Source organism: Rhinatrema bivittatum, chromosome 3 (genome assembly GCF_901001135.1).
Source record: "Rhinatrema bivittatum chromosome 3, aRhiBiv1.1, whole genome shotgun sequence".
NCBI lineage: Eukaryota > Metazoa > Chordata > Amphibia > Gymnophiona > Rhinatrematidae > Rhinatrema > Rhinatrema bivittatum.
In genome coordinates, this window is record NC_042617.1 from 5,663,026 (window position 1) to 5,688,617 (window position 25,592).

A 25,592-nucleotide genomic window follows, 5' to 3' on the forward strand; every position below is an offset into this window, starting at 1 on the left:
GTGAACTGATCCACCCATGTCTGTAACAGATTGATAGATCGCAATGCCTCCTCCTGTGACCACTCTCCTTGAACTAAATGATCCTGGCAAACTGCTCCTCATCCAGAGAGACTGGCATCAGTGGTAACTACCACCCATTTGGGACCCTCCAAGTCCACCCAGCGACTCAACTAGTCCTGACCAAGCCACCATGAAAGACTGGACTTGGCGTCCCCCATGAGAGGCAAAGGAAGATGAAACAGCTCCAATACAGATTCCACTGGGAAAGAAGAGCCCTCTGCAGAGGCTGCATATGTGCAAATGCCCAAGGAACCAACTCCAAAGTGGACACCGGAGAACCAAGAACTTGTAGGTAATCCCAGATCCTGGGCACTACCCTGTGCGACAAACTGCAAGCCTGCCATCTGCAGTTTGCACAAGTGATCCCTGTTGAGAAATACCTTCCCAATCCTGGTATCGAAATGTGCCCCCAGCAATGCCAAAACTTGGGAAGGGGTGAAGTGACTAATGAATTCATCACCCAGCCCAGAGATCACAACCTGAAAACTAGCAGAGAACTAGCATGCCCTCCTTCCTGAGAGCCATCACCACCACCATTGTCGAAGGTACGTGGTGCCATCACCAATCTGAATGTAAGGACATAAAATTGAAAATGCTTCCTGATTATCATGAACCTCAGGAACCATTGATAAGGATGGATCAGTACATGCAAGTATGCTTTGGTCAAATCAAGGGAAACCAGAAACTCTTTTCGCACTGCCGCAATAACCGATCACAGTGTCTCCATTCAAAAATGAGGACCTTGAGCCCCATTTACCTTTTTAAAATCTAAAATTGGTCAGAAGGATCCTTCCTTTTTTAGTAACACAAAATAAATGGAACACCTTCCTGTTCTCTCCTCCCCTACCGGAAAGGGAACGATGGCCCTCAGCCTCTGCAAGTAGTCTGTCTCCTGGAGCACAAGGGAAGACCACGCACAAGTCTTTCAGCAGATGAGCAAATTCTAAAGCATAACAGTCTCTTATCACACTTAAGACTCATTGGTCCATCGTGATCCTAGCCCATTCCTTGTATTAAAAAAAAAAAAAAAAGACCCTGAAAGCTGGACCGAGGAGCGGTCTACCTCACTTCATTGGGTGGACTTAGCTCCACCAGCATCCTGGCCAGAGCCATCCTGTTCGGCTTCCGACCCTGAAAAGCCTGGGTCCAGGACTGCTGCCTCCCAGTCCCTTGTGTTTGGATCTCCACTGGAGTCCTATTTTGCCAAAACCTCCTATTAGACCAAAACCGGGAATGCCTAGGAAAGGATCCCTTTTCCTCCCTTCGGCTTATCCTCCGGTAACCTATGTCCCTTGTTCTCTCCAAGATGCTTCATCAGCTCCTCCAAGTCCTCTCCAATGAGGAGTTTCCCCTTAAAGGGCAATGTCCCTAACAGACTTGGACCAGACATCCGCCAACCAGTTCCTTAACCAAAGGAGCCATCTGGCTGAAACCGCTAACATCGTTCTTGAAGAAGTTCTGAAGTCGTCACATAAGGCATTTGCCCCATAGACCACCACAGCCTCCACCCATTCCACCTGCTTCGCTTCCAATGTGGACATCAGCTTCAGAGCCTGCAACTGTTGGACCCAGTGCAGGCCAGCCCACAGCATAAAACTACTGCACACCGCAGCATTTATTCCTAACCCGGACACTTCAAAAATCTTCTTGATATGAACTTCTAGCTTCCTGTTCTGTATATCCTTCAGGGCTGTTGAACCAGCTACAGGCATAATGTGTTGAAACTCCGCCCACGGAGCTCCCTACCTGCTGCATTGCTCTCCAGCATCTCCTGCACGCATCAGGCCTGGTCGGGGCCTTCTCGCGGCGCTCACTGTGCAAGGGAGAATCCACCGACTCCGGGCATTTGGGCTCGCCGCTTTAGACGCGCACAAGGGCAGACGAGTTAAAGGGGACCAGCGTGGGAAAGACGGCTCCGCCTTTAAGATGACATCAGACGCCTGCCGGTATTTAAACTTGGCTGTCAGCCTTCTTCCTTGCCTTGCAACGAGTTGTCTCGTCTGAGTCTCTAGTTGCTGGTTCCCGGCTTGTTCCTGCTTTCCACTTGCTCCAGCTGGTTATTAACGCCTGCGCAGTTCCAGCTTGACTCTGTCGCCAGTTCCGTCCTCTCCTGCTCCTGATTCTTCGTGGCTCGTCTTCCTGGCTCCTGACTTGGTATGTCTTCGGATATTCTGTTTTGCTGTCTTTCTAGACTAGGACTGCTCTTCGGACATCTCCAGGAGGCCTCACCTAAGTCCAAGCGGCTCGGGTCCTCAAGGGCTCCTCTCGGGGGGGGGGGGGGGGGGGGATCTCAGGCATCCAGTGGTGAAGTTCCTGTTAAGTCTCTTGGCCTCGATCCGTCTCCCGGCTACAATCCTCGTTGTGGACCTCTCTGCAGCGTATTCTCAACAATGTCTAGCCGGCTCAAGGGTCCATGATCACAACATAATAGTCTTTTTTGTGACCGCCAACACAGACACATCCACCTTGGGAAGTCTTAGAAACTCAAGCACGTCTTCTGGCAATAGATACAATTTATCCATTGCCCTTCCATCCTTCAAGCCAGTCTCTGAAGTATCCCACACCCTGACCACTAGCTTTTTACTCCCTATGGAAAAGATGTATCACCTTTGGATCATCCCCTTCTGCGACTGGGGCTTGGCCAAGCTTCTCATCCAGATCCACACTGCCTGGAGAAGGATCCGCATCAGGAGAGGGATCTATCGTCGGTGCCTCCTCTAAATCCTTAGAGTCCCTCTCCGCAGCATTTGGATGGGCTGTCATACCCAGGACTCTGAGCCCTTGAAAAACTGTTTGCACATGAAACCCTGGATCTTTTCCTGGGTTGCGATCCAAGGGACCCCCTCCGGCTGACAATTCCGCCGCTCTGCAGCTTTCCTGGCTACGTAGGCTTTGTGCATCAGTAGTACAAAGTCCGACAATAAAGCCAAAGAATTGCTGAATCCTCCCCCAGGAGGTCATCTTCACCCAACTGCACTCCCCACCTTCCCCTCAGGGTTCTGAATGGCTGGAGACAAAGGCAGTGGTGGGAAATCCTACTCTCCCCCTGCATCTCTTGCAGCAGCCATGAATGAAGACAAAATGGCTGCCGGGAAGTCTGTTGTGGCCTCCCCAGAAGCTCCAGCAACTCTTTTGGGCCACAGCTGCTTATTGGGCACTGCCGCAGCCTGTCCTGAACTGCTCTCTCCATCCCAGGCAACAGAAACAAAGGCCAGTTCGGGAAATCCATACACCCACATCGCCACTCGAAGGGCACCTGTTGCCACGAGCCATGTCCCAGCTTTGCCTGATGCATGTTTTCTGTGAGCCATTGTCAAAAAATAACCAGCACAGACCTGGGCACCCCGCTGCTACAGTCTTAGCACCTGCACACACCCCTGCCTCTCAATTCTCTTCCCCTTAAAAAAAAAAAAAAAAAAAAAAAAGACACCACAGCTACTTCCCTGGTAGCCAGAAGAGAACGGCTGAAGAATTGCAGCAGGTTCCACAAGTCCTCCTGGGGGAGAGGGAACTGGAACCACCAGCTGTCCACCCCTGGTAGCGAACGAACCGAGCTACACAAGGGTTGCCAACCTCCTGCTCGTCCACCTCAGAACCAGGAGGGATGGCCCCACCAGGACCTAGCAACCTCCTAGGAGGAAATCTCCATAGTCTACTCTTTTATGTTTGGTTTTTTTTTTTGCTAAACTAAATTTCCAGGCTGCAGGTTTTGCACTTCTACCATCTGCTGGAGACAGAGAAATGCTGAAGGATGCAGGTGGCACCTCAGGTTATGTACAGTGTCAGCAAAACTCTCTCTGTCTCCATCTGCTGGAAGGGAGGCAAAATCCAGGAGTCTGAACTGATCTAGGTATGAACAGGTATGTTGTAGGGGAGTGGTAAATCAGGAAAGCAGGATCTGGCAGTGTTACCACTGGGAGTGTGATGGGCAGATCTGGCTTAGGAGTTAACTTTTGGGAGGGGAAGAGATATAATGGTTGGGGCTGAGAGGAAATCATAGTTAGGTGTCACTTCTGAAAGTGTGACAGTTACTGTGTGGAGATTAAGCTTGGGAATAGTTAATGCTGGGGGTGTGATTTGGAGGTTGAGTAGAGATATGTTTGATTGTATGGTTAGGGAGGAAACAGATAGATTCATTACCTCGGTGGTTAAGGTACAGCTCATTGGGATCAGACGAGTCTTTTGAAGCTCTTGGGTTTCGAGTACATTTAATTTTGAGCTGAAACTGCAGCGTGTCAATCTCCGTTCCCTCCTCATCACCTACAGGTGCAACAGGGAGAATTAGATGTGCGACAGGAGCAGACTTTCAACTCTCCCAACCATGAGAACTTTTGATTTCTGGTGACTCTAAGATTAGTGGTGAGGTGCAAGCTTTCTCTCCTCCCCCAAACCTCTCTCATACATATACCCCCCTCTGGCACAACCCCAGCCGTGTCCTCTTCCTACAGACCCGGCCCTTGTGGGATGATACAACACTGCTTCCTCCTTTGGGTCTGCATGGGCTGAGGAGACTTCCTTCTTCCAGTCCACATGGGCCAATTCAGTGCCCTCACATATAGCTTTCCAGAGACCTGGCAATTCATACATAATCCAGGAGTCTCTGGGTGAAGAAATCTAGAGTTCCCAGGTATGGCCATGGGCCCCAGTAAGACGACCTATCCATCTATCCTTTCCCTCCCCAGGGTCTTATCCTACCTTGGCTCCTGTATTCAAAGAGTCGAGGGTCAGCTCTGATTGGAACGAGACCCAGACGGTGAGCAAGAATTTCATCCTGAATAATGGATGTGTTGTTATACACAAAAACCTTCTCCACAGCCATGGTGGGAACCTGGAAACATGAAAAAAAAATCAGGTGTCAACTCTTATTTATGTAAAATCTTTTCTATACCATCGTTAAGCTAGCTGCAGTCACAAAGGTTCACAATAAGGCACATCATTTCAAACTTAAATGTGTTAAAATTATATTAACTAAACAGGTGCCATCAAATACTGTAACAGTTTCATATTAAATATTACTTAGTGGTTGTGAGAAGTCATGTCTACTTTTAAGTGTATCAGCTATAAGATAAATTAACACTTAAGTCTGGTCCTCTGTTGTTGCAATCTAATAAAAGTAAAATAAAATACACATGAGAACTTTTGATTTCTGGTGACCCTAAGATTAGTGTGGATTAGTACCCTTGCCTCTGCCAGTAAGCCCAGCCCCAGGCTCACAGGTAGCATTTACAGAGCTGTGGGGGGAGGGAAGAACAAGATGAGTGGGAAGAGAGGAGCGTGAGCAATTAGCAGGTATTGTCAATCACTGAAAAAAAGCTAGAACTCTTCTGTTTCCAGCATGTGAAGGTTATAGCTTCAACCAACCTCAAACCCTCTCTCACTAATTCCTGCTGAATATTTATCATACTATTACCATTCACAACTGTCATATTTATTCATTTGATTACCTATGTACCGTTTCATTTTTCACTTGCTATTCTAATGTATCAATAGGCTGAAATGTAAATATTGTGCTGTTCAATTTCTCCCCTTCCATCCCAAGTTTATTTTCCTTGTTTTTTGTAACTTTCCCTCTCCCTTTTTCTGATTCACTGTATTTAAAGTTCAAGGTTCTTATTGAAAATATTGTTTTTTACGTTACGTTATGCTTTACACTCCTTGTTATTTGTAAACCGGGTTGATGTGATGCCTATCATGAAACTCGGTATAACAAAAACAATAAAATAAATAAATAAATAGCTGGGGTATATATATATATATATATATACACACATACATACATACACACACACATATATACACAGTCTGAGGTAAGATACAGAGCCTTGTAAAAAGTCCTAGCACCATTCTGTCCAAAAAAAACAAAATCAAAATGCAGTCAGGTAGCATTTGGTTTTGCTGACCTACACAACATCTTGCACAGTGAAAGTGTGGAATAATTATAAAAATATTCAAAAAGTTAAAAAAAAAGCCCCTTGATTGCATAAGTCTTCACACCCTCTATCATAGCAAACTCAGCTTAGCTCCACAGTTCAAAAGATTGCCTTTACTAGGCCCATAATAAATTAAATAGCGCACACCCATGTCCAGTCCCAGAGGTTGGGCTGTTTTGAATACTCATGGCCGATTGCTTTGTATGAAGTGAATCTGAAGCAAAGGTCCCAACAGGTTGAACAAGGAACTGCCAGAAGAATTGCAGGATGATGTTAATCAAAGGTACAGATTGGGGGAAGACTAAAAAAAAAAATGGCAATGTCAGGTCCATCATTGTAAAGTGGAAACAGGTTGGCGCCACCAAGACACTGCAGCGATCAGTCCCTCCAAAGTCAGCAGCCGTGACCTAAGGAAACTGCTGGGAAAGTCATAGGCCTCCACCAGAGACTGGGGAGAAATGTTAGATGTTAACAGTGTCAAGATTACGCCACAAACACAGCCTGGATAGGAGGTGGCACCTCCACTAACCATTTAGTCCTATCCTCCCTTTCTTGCTTTTAACGATTACCAATTTCCTGAAGCGTCTCTCATGGAGGGACTTTTTTTGAATGCCTTCTGAAAGTCCAAACGCACTATCGCAACTGCTTCATCTTTATCTACAAGCTTATTTGCATCTTCAAAAAAATCTACTAAATTGCATGAGAACTCATTACCACAGGGTTTCTGCTACGTCCTTCTCGCTCCCTTCCACCATCCAGGCCCCGAATCCATTTTTATCCCAGGACAAGCAGGATGCTAGTCCTCACATATGGGTGACGTCAGTAACGGAGCCCTAGTGCAGGAAAAACTTCTGTCAAAGTTTCTATAAACTTTTGACTGGCCCTGTGAGGCCACTGAGCATGCCATGATATTCTCTGCCACAGGTGTCTCACTTCAGTCTTCGTTTTTCCACACCGCTGGCTAGCAGCACGGACCGGAGCACCCTGAGAGTTCTCTCAGTTTTTCTTAAAAACATAATATTTTTTCATAAATTCTCCCTCACGGGATCTCACTTTGTCTCACCTCACCGGCTGGTGAAGTAACTTAGGGAAAAAGTTTTAGATATACCCTAATTTTCCAGTCATCGACAGCCGATGACAACATGGCGTCGGGGTTTAAAAAATGCCCGATGTGCAACCGAACAATGTCGGTTACCGATCCGCACTTAGAGTGCGTTCGATGTTTAGGCGAACACCACAATATTTCATCGTGTGAAAAATGCCAAGAAATGACGCCGAAGGGACGAAATCTATGCCAAGAAAAGATCCAGCAACTCTTCAGTTTGCAGTTAGTCCCCTCGCCATCGACTTCCAAAAAGTCTTCACCGGTAGGTGCTCCTCAAAAAGTTGTGTTAAAAAAGCGCCGATTGCAGACTTCGGAAGGGAAATCCTTGCCGACGCCATCATCAATCCACTCAGCGGTAGAGGTAAGGCCTAAACACAAACATCACCATCGACATGCCTCGGCCTCACCTTCGACACCTATCCGGGAGGAACCGATCGAAAAGCGGCCTAAACGTACAGACACTTCGATGCCCGAGAGGCCTGCTAAGACAGATACGACACAAACAACATCGTCTCCGTCAACACCGGTGTCTGCACTGATGCCGAAGGACTTAACCGCGCTCATAAAGGAAGCAGTCCTACAAGCCATAAAAGACAGTTTACCGGTGCCTACACCAATGCCGGCAACTCTGCTGATGCCGGTGACATCTGCCCTAAGACGTCACCGATGCCAGCACAACTAGTGCCGATGACTGAGATACCATCGACATTGATTCCGGGAAATCTCCCGATGCCGGGTACAATCCCGATGCCGGTCACAGATACCGTCCCGATGCCGACCACCGTCCCGATGCCGACCACCGTCCACTTCACCTCAACGGATTCTTTTCTGAAGCCTGGATCCTCTCTGATACCGAGGGATATATCGATGCAGTGTACAACAGCAGCTTTCTCATCGATGACTACATCGAAGCCTCCCAATTTTTCCAGTATGGCTTCTTTGGTACCCTCAATTCAGACTACATCCTCGATGATGCGTACCGGATTTTCTTCGATGCCATCGATTCCTGATCCAACTTCAACGATGTCGTCGATGCCACATGCAGCATTATCGATGCCAGGTCCTTCTGGAGATGCAGTATCGGCTGAATCAGCCTTATATTCAGCAATCCATAAGAGATATCAGGATCTACTGGATTCTTTACCGATGAATCTGGTAGAAGAAGAATCTTCTCCTCCAGAACCTATTCTGCGAAATTCCAATGCATATCCTTCTTGTATGACCTCCAGTACCCATTTCTCTGAAGTGATCTCGAACTACCATTGGTAGAAGAGGAACAGTCGACCCCCTATCTCCTCGTTCCAAGAGTGGGTCGGCAAAACTTCATTGGGGGGTTCGGAATGAAACTGAACCCAAGCCTGACCCTCTCTTGGACTACCGACTCCAAAAGGACTGAGACATCCCAAAGGACCGAGACCTGTGAAATGTCGAGTTTCTGTAGGGGCGAAAGCGTTGGGAACCCCAGGATCGATCCCTCATGGGCGAAGGGCACTGTAACTGCTTTCTCTTATCTTCTGGTAGCCGAGGTACAAGAAAATTATTACTTACCTGCTAATTTTCGTTCCTGTAGTACCATGGATCAGTCCAGACCGTGGGTTATGTCCCCAATCCAGCAGATGGAGTCAGCCAAAGCTTTGAGGGGGCGTCACCATAAGTACTACTACCCCCTCTGCAGGAGTTCAGTATCGAGAATATCAAAGCCCGAGTAAACAGAAACCCCCGAATTGGATCAAGTTGAAAACAAGACGGCAACAAAAAAGCCGCTGAATCTAAATAGAGAAACTGGAACCATCCCACCAACGGGTGGAAGGTCATTAGTAAAGCGTGTCAACCCCCAAGAGAACGGTGACAAACAGTGAAAAACTGGGAACACTGGAAAAACAGCAGTAAAGACACTACCATACCATGAGTATGGACATCTGAGCAGAAGTAGAACCCAAATACAGCTGAGCAGCTTAGGACCCAAATGCGGTGGGCATCTGGACTGATCCATGGTACTACAGGAACGAAAATTAGCAGGTAAGTAATAATTTTCTTTTCCCTGTACGTACCTGGATCAGTCCAGACCGTGGGATGTACCCAAGCGTCCCTAAACCGGGTGGGGTCCTGCGAGGCCCGCTCGTAGAACCTGTTCGCCAAAGTGTCCATGGACGGACGAGGCGAGGTGTAGTCGATAGTGTCTTGAGAATGTGTGCAACGACTTCCATGTAGCCGCTCTACAAATTTCTTGTGAAGATACCGAACGGGTCTCCGCCCAGGAGGCCGCCTGGGAGCGTGTAGAATGCGCTACAATGCCGAGCGGGGGAGTCTGCCCCGCCCCAATGTAGGAAGCGGCAATGCCGGCCTTCAGCCATCTGGCAATGGTCGTCTTCGAGGCCTGGGATCCCTTCCGGGGACCAGACCAAAGGACGAAGAGATGGTCAGAAGTCCGGAAATCATTCGTAGCCTCCAGGTAGAGACGCAGAGTGCGCCAGACGTCAAGGAGACGGAGAGACCGTGGCTCAGACGAAGAGAAAGATGGAAGTTCCACCGTCTGATTCATATGGAACGCGGACACCACCTTCGGAAGGAAGGAGGGCACAGTGCGAAGTGAAACTCCCGAATCGGAGAATCGGAGATAAGGCTCTCTACACGACAGAGCCTGCAGCTCCGAAATGCGCCGAGCAGAACAGATGGCCACCAGAAACACAGCCTTGAGAGTGAGATCCTTGATCGTCGCATTCCGCAGTGGTTCAAACGGAGGGCCCGACATGGAACGGAGTACAAGGTTGAGACTCCAGGAGGGACAAGGGTCCCGCAAAGGAGGCCGCAAATGCTTGACCCCTTTGAGAAAACGGGCGATGTCCGGGTGTTGCAGCAGAGATCCTCCGGTACGCAGGAGTGAGCCAAGAGCGGCCACTTGAACCCGAAGTGAGTTGTAAGCGAGCCCCTTCTCGACCCCCGCTTGTAGAAACTGGAGGATCTGAGGGACAGACGCCTCCGTGGGTCTCGTGTTCAGGCCGGTACACCACAGCTCGAAGACCTTCCAGACTCTTACGTAGGCCACCGACGTCGAAGTCTTCCGAGAACGCAGCAGCGTTGACACTACCGCCTCCGGGTAGCCCCGTCGCCAAAGGCGGCGCCTCTCAAAAGCCAGGCCGCAAGACAGAAGAGTTCTGCCTGGTCGAAAAATACCGGTCCCTGGTGGAGAAGGCGGGGAAGATGTCCCAGCCGGATGGGTCCGTCGATTATTAGTTGGAGGAGGTCCGCAAACCAAGGTAGTCTTGGCCACTCTGGCGCGACGAAGATCACAGTCCCCTGATAAGCCTCTATCCGGCGGAGTAGTCTTCCCACCAGCGGCCACGGTGGGAACGCGTATAGGAGCAGGTTGGCCTGCCACGGGAGCACGAGTGCATCTACGCCCTCCGCCCCCCGCTCTCTCCGGCGACTGAAGAAACGAGGAGCCTTGGTGTTTTGGGCGGACGCCATGAGATCCAGGTGGGGGGCTCCCCACCGCCGGACGAGCAACTGCATCGCCTCGTCGGAGAGGGACCACTCTCCGGGATCCAGAAGCTGGCGACTGAGGAAATCCGCCTGGACGTTGTCCACGCCCGCGATGTGCGAGGCCGCCAGACGGCACAGATGTCGTTCCGCCCACTGCATCAGCATCGCCGCCTCGAGCGCGACCTGCGGACTGCGAGTGCCGCCCTGTCGGTTGATATAGGCCACCGTAGTCGCGTTGTCCGATAAGATTCGGACCTCCCGGTTCCGAAGGAGTGGTAGGAAATGGAGGAGCGCTAGCCTGACCGCTCTGGTCTCCAGACGATTGATGGACCACTTCGACTCCAGATTCTCCGGATCCATCCACCAAGCCAGGCTGCTCCTGGCAAACTGAGGCAGCGGGAGGATCACCTGGTAGTCCTGCGAAAGTGGTTTCCAACGGGATAGAAGTGCTCTTTGTAGAGGCCGGAGGTGCGCAAATGCCCAAGGTACCATGTCGATGGTGGAACCCATCACCCCCAGGAGCTGCAGATAGTCCCAGGAGGTGGGAGCTGGTAATGCAGAAAACCGCTGTATGTGCTCCCGCAGGGCGTGCGCCTTGTCCTGACGGAGAAAAACCGCGCCCAGACGGGTGTCGAAGGTCGCCCCCAAGAAATCCAAGCGCTGCGAGGGCACGAGGGAGCTCTTGGAGAAATTCACCACCCATCCCAGGGACTGCAGGAACTCTATTACTCTGGCCACTGCAACCTGTCCATGTCGAAAAGACTTCGCCCGGATGAGCCAATCGTCCAGGTAAGGATGAACTAGGATACCCTCCTTCCGAAGGGCAGCCGCCACGACTACCATGATCTTGGTGAAGGTGCGCGTGGCCGTTGCCAACCCGAACGGGAGCGCCACAAACTGGAAATGCTGATCCAGAATCTTGAACCGTAGAAGACGATGATGCTCTCGGCGGATGGGAATGTGAAGGTAGGCCTCCGTCAGATCCAACGAGGCCAGGAACTCCCCTCGATGCACCGCCGCGATCACCGAACGCAGCGTCTCCATGCGGAACCGGACCACCCGGAGGGATCTGTTGACTTCCTTCAAGTCCAGTATGAGGCGGAAGGAACCGTCCTTCTTTGGTACCACGAAGTAGATGGAATAATGGCCCGAGCCCACCTCTCCGGAGGGTACGGGCACAATGGCGCCTATTTCCCACAGTCTGTCCAGCGTCAGCTGCACCGCCCTTCGCTTGAGGGCCGAGCCGCAGGGGGAGAAGATGAACCGTCCCTTCGGAGCGCGGACAAACTCCAACGCGTAGCCGTGTCCGATGGTGTCCAGGACCCACTGATCCGAGGTGATCCGCGCCCACTCCTCGTAGAAGAACGCCAGCCGCCCCCCAATGCTGGGAACGGCGGAGTGGGCGAGCTGAACATCATTGAGAGGACTTGGGAGAAGGTTGTCCCGCCGTGGAAGCGGGACGCGTGGGGCGGCGCCCGCGAAAGGAGCGCGACCAGGGCTGTGACCTGGGGGCAGAAGGCCTGGACGCCGCTGGTCTGTAAGTCCTGTAGCGTCTTTGCGCCCTGGCTCTGGTCCGAGAGGACGAAAAAGCCCTGGTGGAGCGATACCTGTCTTCCGGTAGGCGATGGACCGCGTTTTCCCCCAGCGACTTGATGATCTGGTCCAGATCCTCCCCGAACAGGAACTTACCCCTGAATGGCAGGGAACCCAGACTCGACTTGGAAGACGTGTCCGCCGCCCAGTTGCGGAGCCATAGGAGCCGACGTGCCGCCACCACCGAGGCCATGGAACGGGCGAGGATCCTAAAAAGATCATAGGAGGCGTCAGCCCCGTATGCCACCGCAGCTTCCAGCCTATCCGCCTGGGCGGCCTCCCTGGCCGGCAACACCTGAGAGGTGAGCAGTAGTTGCACCCAGAGAAGACTGGCCCGCTGGGCAAGCGAGCTGCACATTGCCGCCCGCAGCCCCACCGCGGAGACCTCAAAGACCCGCTTGAGGAAGACTTCCAGCTTGCGATCCTGCGTATCCCTTAACGCCGCTCCACCCGTCACCGGTATGGTCGTCCTCTTCGTGACCGCCGACACCGCGGAGTCCACCCTGGGTACCTTGATAAGATCCAGGAAATCTTCCGGCAGCGGATACAGCCTCTCCATGGCGCGGCTGCCCTTTAGAGAAGCTTCCGGGCATCCCATTCCCTGGTGAGGAGCTGCAGGAACGACTCGTGAATGGGAAAAGCCCGAGCCATCGGGCGAAGGGCTGCCAGCACCGGATCCCCCTTCTTTGCGGACGTGACGACAGCGGGTGCCACGGGAGCTGGCGGGTCCGGCGGGGGATCGAGGTCCAACCCCTGGATGATTTGCGGTATTAAGTCATCCAGCTCCTCCCGCTGGAAAAGCCGCAGCGTGCGTGGATCCTCTCCCTCGGAAGTGGAGTTCCCCTGTCCCGAGGCTGCAGGATCCGACCCAGGAGAGACTGGGTCTGACCCCGGTCCCCCCGAGCCCACAGGGAGCCGAGCGTGGGAGGAGAGCTGTGGGGCCCCCACGCCCGCCGGAGCGGGGGGGGCCGGATAGAGGGACGAAGGCCGCGGTAGCTTGGGTGGAGGCGGTTCCGCGGGAGCAGCAAGGTCCTGCAGATAAGCAAGGTGCATCAATCGGATGAACTCCGGGGAAAACCCCGGCCTACTCGGGGGGACCTCCGCGGGTGGGGGCCCCGGGGGACCCTGCCCCTGCGGGTCTGCTTCCGGCTCTGTCTCCGGTAGCAAGTTCGGGGGAGAGCCCTCTGAGGAATCCCCGTCCCCCAGCGCTGTCTGAGATCCTTCAGGGCGCAGCGCATGCAAGATGGCCGCCATTCCCGCCAGGAATGGGGGAGGGGCCGGCCCACGCCGCCCGGGCAAGGCTGCCAGAGGAGAGAAATGAGAGAGGGACCGAGACGTGCCTTCCCCCCCGGGGAGGCACCGAGAACAGATGCCCTCCCTCGAAATGCGCGATCCTGGCTCGCCGCAGGCCGAGCAACGCGACGGCCGCGGCATCGAAAGCGCGGGCAAAGAACAGCCCCGGCAGACCAAACACACCCGGGTGCCTCGGGGGGGCCGCGAAACGGAGCGCCGCCGCGGGGGGGCCCGGATGGCCTGCACTACCCGCCGAGAGAAAAAGCGGCGCCGTGGGGGGGCCTTCCTGGCCGCACAACCCGCTGAAGGCAATCTCCCTGCTCCTCGCTGCAGCCCACGAGGAGCCGTCAAAATGGCCGCGGGAGAGGGAGAAGACGCTGGGAGACCGGTCCCACCGGCAGCCGCGTCCAACCTAGCTGAAAAGTAAATTTACAGCAATAAAAAAATACAACTTACCCCGGATAACCACCAGACTAGCGCCGGGAAAGGAGAAAGAAAAGAGACAGAGGGCCAGCACAACAAGGAAGCCATGCCTCTCCAATTAAGCAATTAACTTTTTTTTTTTTTTTTTTTTTTATAAGAAGCACAACTTGATCCAAAAACACTAAAGCGAACAAAACAGAAAAGAAGAGCCCAAACAAGGGAAGCAAAAAAGGTTACAGGTAATCGGGCGCAAGCCCAGATTCCCCTACTCGCATCTGCTGGAGTAAGAAAATTATTACTTACCTGCTAATTTTCGTTCCTGTAGTACCATGGATCAGTCCAGACCGTGGGTTATGTCCCCAATCCAGCAGATGGAGTCAGCACAAGCTTTGAGGGGGCGTCACCATATATACTACTACCCCCTCTGCAGGAGTTCAGTATCGAGTATATCAAAGCCCGAGTAGAAAACAAAACCCCCGTAATGGATCAAGTTTATAAGAACCGGCAACCATAAGCCGAGTAACATGAGTAACTAACTGCAAGCGTCCTATCAACGGGTAGGAAGCTGCGAAACAGCCAGCCAACTTGTAGGGAGCTGTGAAAACAGTGAGAAAACAGTGAAAAACTGAAACGTCGTGAGAGACATACAGCACTACCGTACTTTAGAGAAAGCTGAGCAGGATCAGAAAACCCAAACGCAGTGGGCGTCTGGACTGATCCATGGTACTACAGGAACGAAAATTAGCAGGTAAGTAATAATTTTCTTTTCCCTGTACGTACCTGGATCAGTCCAGACCGTGGGATGTACCCAAGCTTCCCTAAATCGGGTGGGGTCCTGCGAGGCCTGCTCAGAGAACCTGCTCGCCAAAGTGTCCAGAGACCAACGAGGCGAGGTGCAGACGATAGTGCTCCGAGAATGTGTGTAAAGACTTCCAAGTGGTCGCTCTACAGACTCGTGAGAGGAGACCGAGCGAGCCTCCGCCCAGGAAGCCGCCTGAGAACGTGTAGAATGCGCTACAATGCGGAGTCCAGCCCGACCCAATGTAAGAAGCGGCAATGCCGGCCTTCAGTCATCTGGCAATGGTCGTCTTCGAGGCCTGAGATGGACAGAAATCCGGAACTCATTTGTAGCCTCCAGATAGAGGCGCAGGGCGCGCTTGACATCCAAGAGTCGGAGAGACCTCGGCTCCGAGGCAGCGAAGGACGGCCGCCCCACCGTCTGGTTCACGTGGAATGCCGACCCTACCTTCGGAAGAAAGGAGGGAACGGTGCGGAGCGAGACTCCGGAATCGGAGAAACGAAGATAGGGTTCCCTGCACGACAGTGCCTGCAGCTCCGAAATGCGTCGAGCGGAACAGATGGCCCCCAGGAAGACAGCCTTGAGGGTGAGGTCCTTGATCGTTGCACTGCGCAGTGGCTCGAAAGGAGGTCCCGCCAGGGAGCGAAGTACCAGGTTGAGATTCCAGGAGGGACAAGGGTCCCTTAACGGAGGCCGCAAATGCTTGACGCCCTTGAGGAACCGAGCGATGTCCGGGTGCTGCAGGAGAGAGAGCCCCCATCGCGCAACAGCGAGTCAAGGGCGGCCACTTGGACCCGCAGTGAATTATAGACGAGTCCCTTGTCCGCCCCCGCTTGTAGAAACTGAAGGATCTGGGGAAGAGGCCTTTGCGGGCTCGTGGCCTGTGTGGAACCCCACAGCTCGAAAATCTTCCAGACCCGAGCGTAGGTCACCGACGTCGACGTCTTTCGCGCTCGCAGCAGGGTGGAAACTACCGCCTCCGGGTGAGTGTCTATTCTGCGGAGCCGTTGAGAGCGGACACCATCAGATCCAGCCGTTGAGAGCGGACGCCATCAGATCCCGATGGACGAGAAGTTGCATCGCTTCGTCGGAGAGAGAGACCACTCTCCGGGGTCCAGCAGCCGACGACTGAGGAAGTCCGCCTGGACGTTGTCCACCCCGGCGATGTGCGAGGCCGCTAGCCGGACGAGATGACACTCCGCCCATTGCAGCAGAAGCGCCGCCTCGAGCACCACCTGCGGGCTGCGCGTGCCCCCTTGGTGGTGGATGTAGGCCACTGTGGTTGCGTTGTCCGATAGGACTCTGACCTCCTGGTTCCGAAGAAGCGTCAGGAAATGTCGCAGTGCTAGTCTGACCGCTCTGGTCTCCAGACGGTTGATGGACCACTTCGCCTCCGCCTCGGACCACGTCCCCTGCGTGGTGCTTCGATCGCAGACTGCCCCCCCCCCAGCCTACTAAACTGGCATCGGTGGTTACCACCACCCAATTCGGCAAATCGAGGGACACGCCGCGGGCCCGTTTCGACGGATCCAACCACCAGTTCAGACTGTCCCTGGCCATCTGAGGGAGCGGGAGGGCCATCTGGTAGTCCTGCGAAATTGGTTTCCAACGGGAGAGGAGCGCCCTCTGCAAGGGCCGGAGATGCGCCAACGTCCAAGGTACCATATCGATGGTGGAACCCAGCACTCCCAGGAGCTGCAGGTAGTCCCAGGAGGTGGGATCTGGCAACGCAGAGAACCGCTGTATGCTATCCCGCAAGGAGTGCGCCTTGTCCAGACGTAGAAAAACTTTGCCTAGTCGTGTGTCGAAAGTCGCCCCCAAAAAGTCCAAGCGCTGCGAGGGCTCGAGGGAGCTCTTGGAGAAATTCACCACCCATCCCAGGGAACGCAGGAACTGTACTACCCTGGCCACCGTTGCTCGGCTGTGGGAGAAAAACTTCGCTCGGATGAGCCAATCGTCCAGACAAGGATGGACCAGAATACCCTCCTTCCGAAGGGCGGCCGCTACGACCACCATGATCTTGGTAAAGGTGCGCGGCGCCGTCGCCAAGCCTAACGGAAGAGCGATGAAGTGGAAGAGCTGGTCCAGAATCTTGAACTGGAGGAGACGGTGATGGTCCGGTCGGATGGGGATATGCAGGTAGGCCTCCGTCAGATCCAGGGAGGCAAGGAACTCCCCCCTGTGTACCGCCGCAATCACAGACCGCAGCGTTTCCATGCGAAACCAAACAGTTCGGAGGGACCTGTTGACCTCCTTGAGGTCCAGAAAGGTCCGGAAGGATCCATCCTTCTTTGGCACTACGAAGTAGATGGAACAGTGACCCAAGCCCACCTCTCCGAAGGGCACGGGCGCAATAGCGCCTATCTCCTGAAGTCTGGCCAGAGTCGACTGCACCGCTCGCCGCTTGGGGGCGGATCCGCAGGGGGAGAAGATGAACCTTCCCTTCGGAGGGCGGACAAATTCCAATGCGTAGCCTTGTTCAATGGTGTCTAAGACCCACTGGTCCGAGGTGATCTGCGCCCACTCCTTGTAGAAAAAGCGCCAACCGACCCCCAATCCTGGGAGTGGCGAAGTGGGCGAGCCCTGACATCATTGGGAAACCTTAGGAGAGGGGTTACCCGCTCCGGAGGCGGCGCGTGCGGGCCTACGACCTCGAAAGGAACGCGACCAGGGCTGGGTCCTGGAGGAGGAGGGCCGGGAACCCGACGGCCTGTAGCTCCTGTAGCGCCGTTGTGCCCTGGCTCTGGTCCGGGAGGAGGCATACCCCCTGGAGGGACGATATCTGTCCTCCGGCAGACGATGAACGGCGTTTTCCCCCAGAGACTGGAGGATCTGGTCCAGATCTTCCCCGAAGAGGAACTTACCCCTGAAAGGCAGGGAACCTAGACTCGACTTCGAGGACGTATCCGTCGCCCAGTTGCGAAGCCACAGCAGTCTTCGTGCCGCCACTACAGAGACCATGGATCTTGCCAGGACCCGAAACAGGGCGTACGAGGCATCAGCCCCGTACGCCACCGCAGCTTCCAGCCTATCCGCCTGGGCGGCCTCATCGGCTGGCAGAGCCTGCGATGTGAGGAGTTGTTGCACCCAGAGAAGACTCGCCCTCTGGGCAAGTGAACTGCACATCACTGAGCGCATCCCCAGTGCGGAGACCTTGAAGACCCTCTTAAGGAAAAACTTCCAACTTGCGATCTTGCATGTCCCTTAGGGCCGCTCCTCCCGTCACTGGTATCGTCGTCCTCTTCGTGACTGCCGACACCGCGGAATCCACCTTTGGCACTTTTATGAGATCCAGGAAATCCTCCGGTAGTGGATAAAGCTTTTCCATGGCCCGGCCGACCTTCAGGGAGGTCTCCGGGGTATCCCATTCCCTAGTGAGAAGCTGTAGGAAGGATTCGTGGATGGGAAAAGCTCGGGCCCTCGGTCGAAGGGCTGCAAGGACCGGATCCCCCTTCTTCGAGGAAGTGACGACGACCGCGGGCGCTACTGGGGCGGGCGGGTCCGGCGGCGGGTCCAAGTCCAGTTCCTGAATTATCAGTGGGATCAGGTCATCCAGCTCTTCCCTCTGGAAGCGGCGCAGGGTGCGAGGGTCGTCTCCCTCCGCCGCGGAGTCCCCTTGGCTCGAGTCCGGAAGATCAGGTCCAGGATCTGCTGGGCCTGGTCCCGCTCCCAGAGACCCGGAGGAGGGCCGGGGTCGAGCTTGCGGCTGTGAGGGAGGAGCCCCCGCTCCCGCCGGGGGGGGCCTGTGAGGGGGCCGACGTCCGAGGAATCTTGGCAGGGGGAGGACCCGCAGGAGCGTCCAACCCCTGAGGTATGCAGTGTGCATAAGTAGAAAAACTCCGGGGAGAATCCCAGTCTGCCTGAGGGGGCTCCAAGGACGGGAGAAGCCGTTGGTCCCTGCCCCTGAGGGCCTTGCTCCGGCAGCAAAGTCGGGGGGGGGGAACCTCCGCAGAATCCCTGTCTTCCAGCGCTGCCTGAGTCCTCTCAGGGCGCAGGGAATTTAAAATGGCCGCCGTTCCCGCCAGGAATGGGGGAGGGGCCGGCCCGCGCCTCCCGGGCAAACACGGAAAGAAGGAAAACTCTGCGAGGGACTGCGAGGTGCCTTCCCCCCCGGGAAGGCACCGTGCGCAGATGCCCTCGCGGGAAATCCTAGACTCCGGCTCGCCGCAGGCCGCGCAACGCGACGGCCGCGGCATCGGCTCCACGAGGGAGAGCAACGCTGGCAACGAAACTAAGAAGAATCAAGCCTCGGGAGGGGGCCGCGGGAAAAACCGCCGCTGCAGGGGGGCCCTGTCGGCCTGCACTGCCTGCCGAAGAAAGTGCCGCGGGGGGGCCGCCGCTGCGGGGGGCCCTGTCGGCCTGCACTGCCCGCCAAAGAAAGTGCCGCGGGGGGCCCTCCCGGCCGCACAACCCGCCAAAGGAGTCCTGTCTGAGCCCTAGCAGCCCACGTGGAGCTGCAAGATGGCCGCTAACGCGGAGAGGCCGGCACCACCGGCATCCGCGAGGCACCGGCTATGAAGCTGTAAAAGAAAATACAGGAGCAAAAGAACAAACTTACCCGGCGCCAAGTCACAGCACAAAGAGAGGAAAACAGCACAGGAGGAAGCCACGCCTCCACAAACCGAAAAACCTTTTTTATTTTTTTTTAAGAATAAAAACTTGATCCAGAAACAAATAGGCAGAAGCCCAAGATAAAGGGAGCAAGGCAGAAAGCCCAAGCACAAAGAAAGCAAGGAAAAAGGCTATCCTACAGAAACAAACTGGGAGAAACCCTGATTCCCCTACTCGCATCTGCTGGAGTCAGAAGATACTGAACTCCTGCAGAGGGGGTAGTAGCATATATGGTGACGCCCCCTCAAAGCTTGTGCTGACTCCATCTGCTGGATTGGGGACATAACCCACGGTCTGGACTGATCCAGGTACGTACAGGGAATAGAGGTTCACACCATTTCTTGGCCAGCTTTTCCAATTTGTTTCTGAGGAGGAGTGATCCTTTAAAGGGCATCTTTGTGAGATTTGCCTTGGAGGTTTCGTCTGTCTTCCGGCCGCCAACACTGAGGCCACTTCTCTGGCCGAGATACAGACTAGGTCTGAGCCTGCATCAGCTAAAAAGGTGGCGGGGGTTCCATAACCACTCTGATATTCACCTCCAAGTCATCCACCTCCCGAGAGAGGAGCAGCCACAAACAAGCTACCAGGGCACAACAAGAAGCAATTTGTAAGGTCATTGCTACTGGATCAAAGGCCTGTTTAAGGATGGACTCCATCCGCCTGTCGTGCGCATCCTTTAAGACCACGCCTCTCTCCATTGGGATAGTTGTTCACTTAGAGAAGGCAAAGGCCAGCACAACCACTTTAGGGAAACACAAATGCTCTCTCACTACCGGATCCAGTGGGTATAGAGCTTTAACGCTCATCCACCTTTAAAACTTGGTTCTGGAGCATCCCATTCCGGGTCAATCAACTCCTGGATGGCTTCCAGTACAAAAAGTAGCAAGAGGCTTTCTTTAGGGAAATTAGAATGGGAGTCCACACCAGGAGCTCCCAGCATCTTCATGGTGTGGGAAACCAGGGCCGGCAATTCGACCCTATGGAAAAACATGACATGGTCCAATACAGTTCTAAACCGAGGGGGGGGGGGGGGATTTCTACATCTTCCAAGGAATCTGGATACTCTTCTTCATCCATGCCGGATGCCAAGGGATTCCCTTGGCGAGTCGAGGAAAGCCTCAATATCTGCCGATAGGATTGGGAGAGGGAGTGCTTACGGCTGAGGTTCTGTTCAGACTGGGGCAAGAGAGGTAGCAGACTGCGCCTGTATGTAGGCTTGAAAGCCTTGAAAGTATTCCACCTAAGAGAAGGTGGCAGAGTCCATGCTTAGCCCAGGAGGTACTGGGGTAAGTACTGCTAAATTTCCCTCTCCCATGGAATGACCCAGTCTCGGGGTTACTCAGATCTGGGGTACTTCTGCTTAAGGCTGTTGCTGACCCATCCTCTGAATGGGAGGAGCTGGGCTTAGCAAAATCTGGGTTGGCCAATTCTCCCTGAACTTCCTCACAGTGAGTATGAGAAAATAAGTGTGAAAGCTTGCTGGGCAGACTGGATGGGCCTATTGGTCTTCTGCCATCATTTCTATGTTACTTCACTACTTGTATTCGTACCATACCTTTTTGTAAATCGGTTTTATTATTGCTAAGAGAAAATATCACCTTTTCTATATCATTACACAGAGTATTTTTGCCTTTTATGTAGGAATATACTAAATAAGTGAGGAAAGGGGGGAGGGTAGATGAATATGTGATCGATTCTTATAAGCCGACACGTTAGTGACCAGAAGTGCTCACACCGGAACTTCTCAGCACAGGTACGGCACTGGGCAAAATATCCAGGGGATCCTCAGACCCATGCACGCTACACATGGTCAATAACTCATGAATAAGATAATCCCTACATAAAGGTCATTATTAGGCCAGTTACCTTCAGTTAAATTTAAACTTCAACTTCTTTATCTCCAGATAAATCATCTCAAAAGTGACCTACAGCAGAATTCAAAATGGCCTTTCCTGTCCTGCCCTAGATCACCCGACTTTGGTCAAAAGTGAAACACTACTCTTAGAAGAGGGATAGTATTATGCACAGAGATAACTTTCCTTTAAAATTACCAAAGGCCACCAAGGAAACCGACTCAATGACACCCTTTGAAGCTTGAGAAGGGAAGCCAGATCCCTTCAAAACTAAGCTCAGGTTCCAAGTTGAGGAGACCTCATGCAGAGGCCTTTGGTTTTTCACTCCCCAAAACAGAACATCCTGGAGTAGCAAAAGCTTCCACAACTGTCTACCTTACAGCAAGCCAGGGCCAGTCTCTGCCCTCTTGAAAACTTTTGGGTGATATATTCATCCCAATCTCCTGTGGCAGAAGGACAAGATTGAAGGAATGGATTTCTCAAAGGGATATATTGTCTCCTCTAAACTAACCTCACAGAGGCTCCAAACTAAGTCAGGTCTGCTACATGGTCCTCTTTCATGCCACCAAAGGCTGAGATCCAGACACTAAAGATCCTCACTGTGTAGCCTGTTTATCTGCACAGCCAAGGTTGTAAAAGAGAATGAGGGATCTTCTAGAGAAGAATCTTTTGAATGGGGAAAAGGATAAAGGAGCACCACTGCTGCAGGCTTCCAGCAGGAACACATGCAGAAGACAGGATGCTGGTCATGGGTCTTTCCAAACCCTCTTTTTATCCTGCATTCCTTCTTTGGCAAAGAACTTGCTCATTCCAGAGCTTGATCTGAAATTCATTCATGGAGGTGTCCTACCTAACTTCTAGGCCCCTGCATCGGTAGTAAAGTTTGCACAGAAAAAATGTTTCACAACTGCAAGATAAACTTTGCGCTCTACTGAGCGCAACTTATCACAGGACTAAAGTATCCCTAACTCCCCTATCCCTTCCTTCCAACTGTAATACACGATGGAAGTTTAAATTTATGCAACAGATCCAAGTACAAGTCATCCTCCGGATACACCTGAAACACAGAAAAACCAACTATTAGGGTATTTCCTGCGGTTTGGGCCTTTGTAATTCGGGGGGCGGGGTTAGTGGGTGCTAACATTTTAACTCCTGTTAGTGCAGGGGTGGGCAAGTCCGGTCCTCAAGGGCTGCAAACCAGTTGGATTTTCAGGATACCCCTAATGAATATGCATGAAATAGATTTGCATACAACTGAGGCAGTGTGTATGCAGGTCTCTCTCATGCATATTCATTAAGGATATCCTGAAAACCCGACTGGTTTGCGGCCCTCGAGGACCGAATTGCCCACCCCTGTAGTGCGTACTAACCCGAAATCAAATTTTTCCCAAAATTCGTCCTGGTCCTTGAACCAGGACGAATTAGGCAATTTTGTTGAAATTGCCTAATTCGTCTTGAATGATAGCACATCCCTACCAACTATCCCCTGCCCCATCCTCATCACCACAGTCTCTCCTCCCCACTCACAATTACTCTCCTACCCTCATCACCACCAGTCTCTCCCCTCTGTGTCCCCTTCCCCCTCCTACCTTCATCACCAGTCTCTCCTTCCCCAATCATCACCCACAGCCTCTCCCTTGCCCCTACCCCATTCGCCACCAAAATCTCACCCTCCCATATCATTAATTGCTGTTTCCCTACCTCACCCTTATCACTATCAGACTCCTCACCTCCATCGCCACTGCACTCTTCCAACAGCCACAGGTCAGTCCTCCACCCCAGTTTCCCTCCAAAAGTCAGCAATAGGAGCCCTTTTACCTCTGCCAGCAGAATGCGTCGAAAGGCGTTAGCGAGTGCTGCATCAATTCCAATCATATCAAATTCCAGCGTGTCCTCAGTCATTTGCACCACATCCACCTGGAAATTCTACGGCGACAGAGGCAGGCAGTGGTGAGAAACAAAGAGGGAGGCAGTGAGACAGCCAGAGAAAATCTGGCCTGATGCTGCAGCGAGACCGCCAGAGGGAGATAGCAGGGAGGGTATTTCCTGGAACTGCAGCAAGACAGCCAGCCAGCTAGACAGAGGGAGGCAACAGAGAGGGTCTATCTTGACACTGCAGTAAGACAGCCAGCCAGAGGGAGGCGGCAGAGGGTCTGTCCCGACACTGCAGTAAGACAGCCAGCCAGAGGGAGGCGGCAGAGGGTCTATCCCGACACTGCAGTAAGACAGCCAGCCAGAGGGAGGCGGCAGAGGGTCTGTCCCGACACTGCAGTAAGACAGCCAGCCAGAGGGAGGCGGCAGAGGGTCTGTCCCGACACTGCAGTAAGACAGTCAGCCAGAGGGAGGAGGCAGAGGGTCTATCCCGACACTGCAGTAAGACAGCCAGCGGGACGCAGCAAAACTCGTCTGTTCCAACACTGCAGTAAGACAGCCAGCCAGAGGGAGGCAGCAGAGGGTCTATCCCGACACTGCAGTAAGACAGCCAGCCAGAGGGAGGCGGCAGAGGGTCTATCCCGACACTGCAGTAAGACAGCCAGCCAGAGGGAGGCGGCAGAGGGTCTATCCCGACACTGCAGTAAGACAGCCAGCCAGAGGGAGGCGGCAGAGGGTCTATCCCGACACTGCAGTAAGACAGCCAGCCAGAGGGAGGCGGCAGAGGGTCTATCCCGACACTGCAGTAAGACAACCAGCCAGAGGGAGGCGGCAGAGGGTCTATCCCGACACTGCAGTAAGACAGCCAGCCAGAGGGAGGCGGCAGAGGGTCTATCCCGACACTGCAGTAAGACAGCCAGCCAGAGGGAGGCGCCAGAGGGTCTATCCTGACACTGCAGTAAGACAGCCAGCCAGCTAGCCAGAGGGAGGTGGCAGAGGGTCTGTCCTGACACTGCAGCGAGAGAGACAACAGTGAGGGCTTCCCCCAACAAAAGGACACAGAAGGAGCTTCCTAAGGTTGAGGGCAGCCCAAACCTGCTCCACATAATCAGTAACCGTGACACTCACCTTCTCAAACTTCTCCTGGTCCCAAGTATCATCATAACCTGGGTAATTCCCAGGGAAATCCGTGGTGTGAACCTATAAAAGCCCAAAGAAGTGGGATAATGAGGAAGCGGCCTGCACATATTGTCCACTTTATGCCACTAAAACAGCACTGCAACAACCACAATTGATGACAACTTAGGGATTCAATCAGAAAGCAAGAAAATGTGGCAGAAAGATACAGAAATAGCCCCAACTGAATTGGGCACGCGGCCCGATTAAGAAGAACTTCCAAGCACCTTGGTACGTGGCCTGTACATATTACACCCTGGGAACCTCAGGAGGAGGCTCTCTCTGACACAATGCAAGTATTACAAAGAAAGAAAACTTGGGTCTTACCTGCTAATTTTCATTCCTGGAATACCACACATCAGCCCAGAGTCCAGACCAGTGGGTTTGCATCCCTACCAGCAGATGAAGGCAGAGAAAAACGTTTCAGACACTGCTACATAAGCAAGAGTGCCACCCGAGTCCTTCAGTATTGCCCTGTATCCAAGCCAAAATGAACCCCCGCCAACTTTAACCTAACTTCCTCTCTCAAAGCGAGCAGGGAAACAAAAGGTTGGAACTCCTGAACTGCAGCCCTCAACCCTGAGAAAGGAATTTGAAAATCTGAAACTAGAGCTCTACGGCACTCTATACAGCCAGCAGCAGAACACAGGTCTTTCAAAATTAAAGGAGATGAGCCTGTGGTTCTTACCTGCTATACCACACATCAGTCCAATTTTCTTTTCCTGTTCATACCCCAGCTCAGTCCAGACAAGTAAGATATACCCAAGCTCCCCTACATGGGCGGGATCCCAAAAGACAAGCTTGCACCACACCTTCACCAAATGTAGCCTCTTCAGGTGCCCGAACATCCAATCAGTAAATGCCTGGTATAAAGTATGACGTGAAGACCGTGTCACTGCATGACAAATTTCCTGCGGAGATATTAGCTGACACTCGTGCCCTAGAATGTGCACGCAGACCTCCTAGAATAGTCCGACCTTTACAGATATACGCTGAACAGATGGTCTCCTTTAGCCAGCACACCACTGAGGCCTTTGCACCCTTCTTTGCTCCACTAAACTAGATAAAGAGATGATCCCATCGCCAACAACTGTTAGTGGCCGTAAGATAATGCAACAGAACGAATAGTTCTCTCGCATTTGGCATCTCTGCCATCAAATGTTGAAAAGCGCCACCATTTGATTAAGAGGAAAAGAGGAAACAATCTTCAACAAAAAGAAAGGGACTGTACTCAATGAGACTCAGTCATCCGTAATCCACAGAAAAGGATCCCTATACAACAAAGCCTGCAGCTACGAAATCCATCTGGCCAAACAAATCGCAACCAAGATGACTGTCTTTAAGGTAAGATCCTCCAAAGAAGCCTAATGCAAAGGCTCAAAAGAAGGTCCATC

At 53.0% G+C, this 25,592-nt stretch overlaps 1 protein-coding gene across 2 annotated transcripts in view; it reads right to left on the bottom strand.

Annotated features, from left to right (window-relative positions):
• POLR1C (RNA polymerase I and III subunit C) overlaps positions 1-25,592 on the bottom strand; it is a 61,364-nt gene that overhangs the window by 25,368 nt on the left and 10,404 nt on the right. Inside the window, exons 2-5 of one of the 2 annotated variants that reach the window (XM_029592836.1) lie at positions 24,151-24,222; positions 22,969-23,076; positions 4,756-4,888; positions 4,201-4,320 (exon numbers count right to left, since the gene is read on the bottom strand). In XM_029592836.1, the coding sequence (XP_029448696.1) occupies positions 4,201-4,320; positions 4,756-4,888; positions 22,969-23,076; positions 24,151-24,222 (433 nt within the window). The remainder of the gene's footprint in view (positions 1-4,200; positions 4,321-4,755; positions 4,889-22,968; positions 23,077-24,150; positions 24,223-25,592) is intronic. The other variant, XM_029592837.1, reaches the window with a different exon arrangement.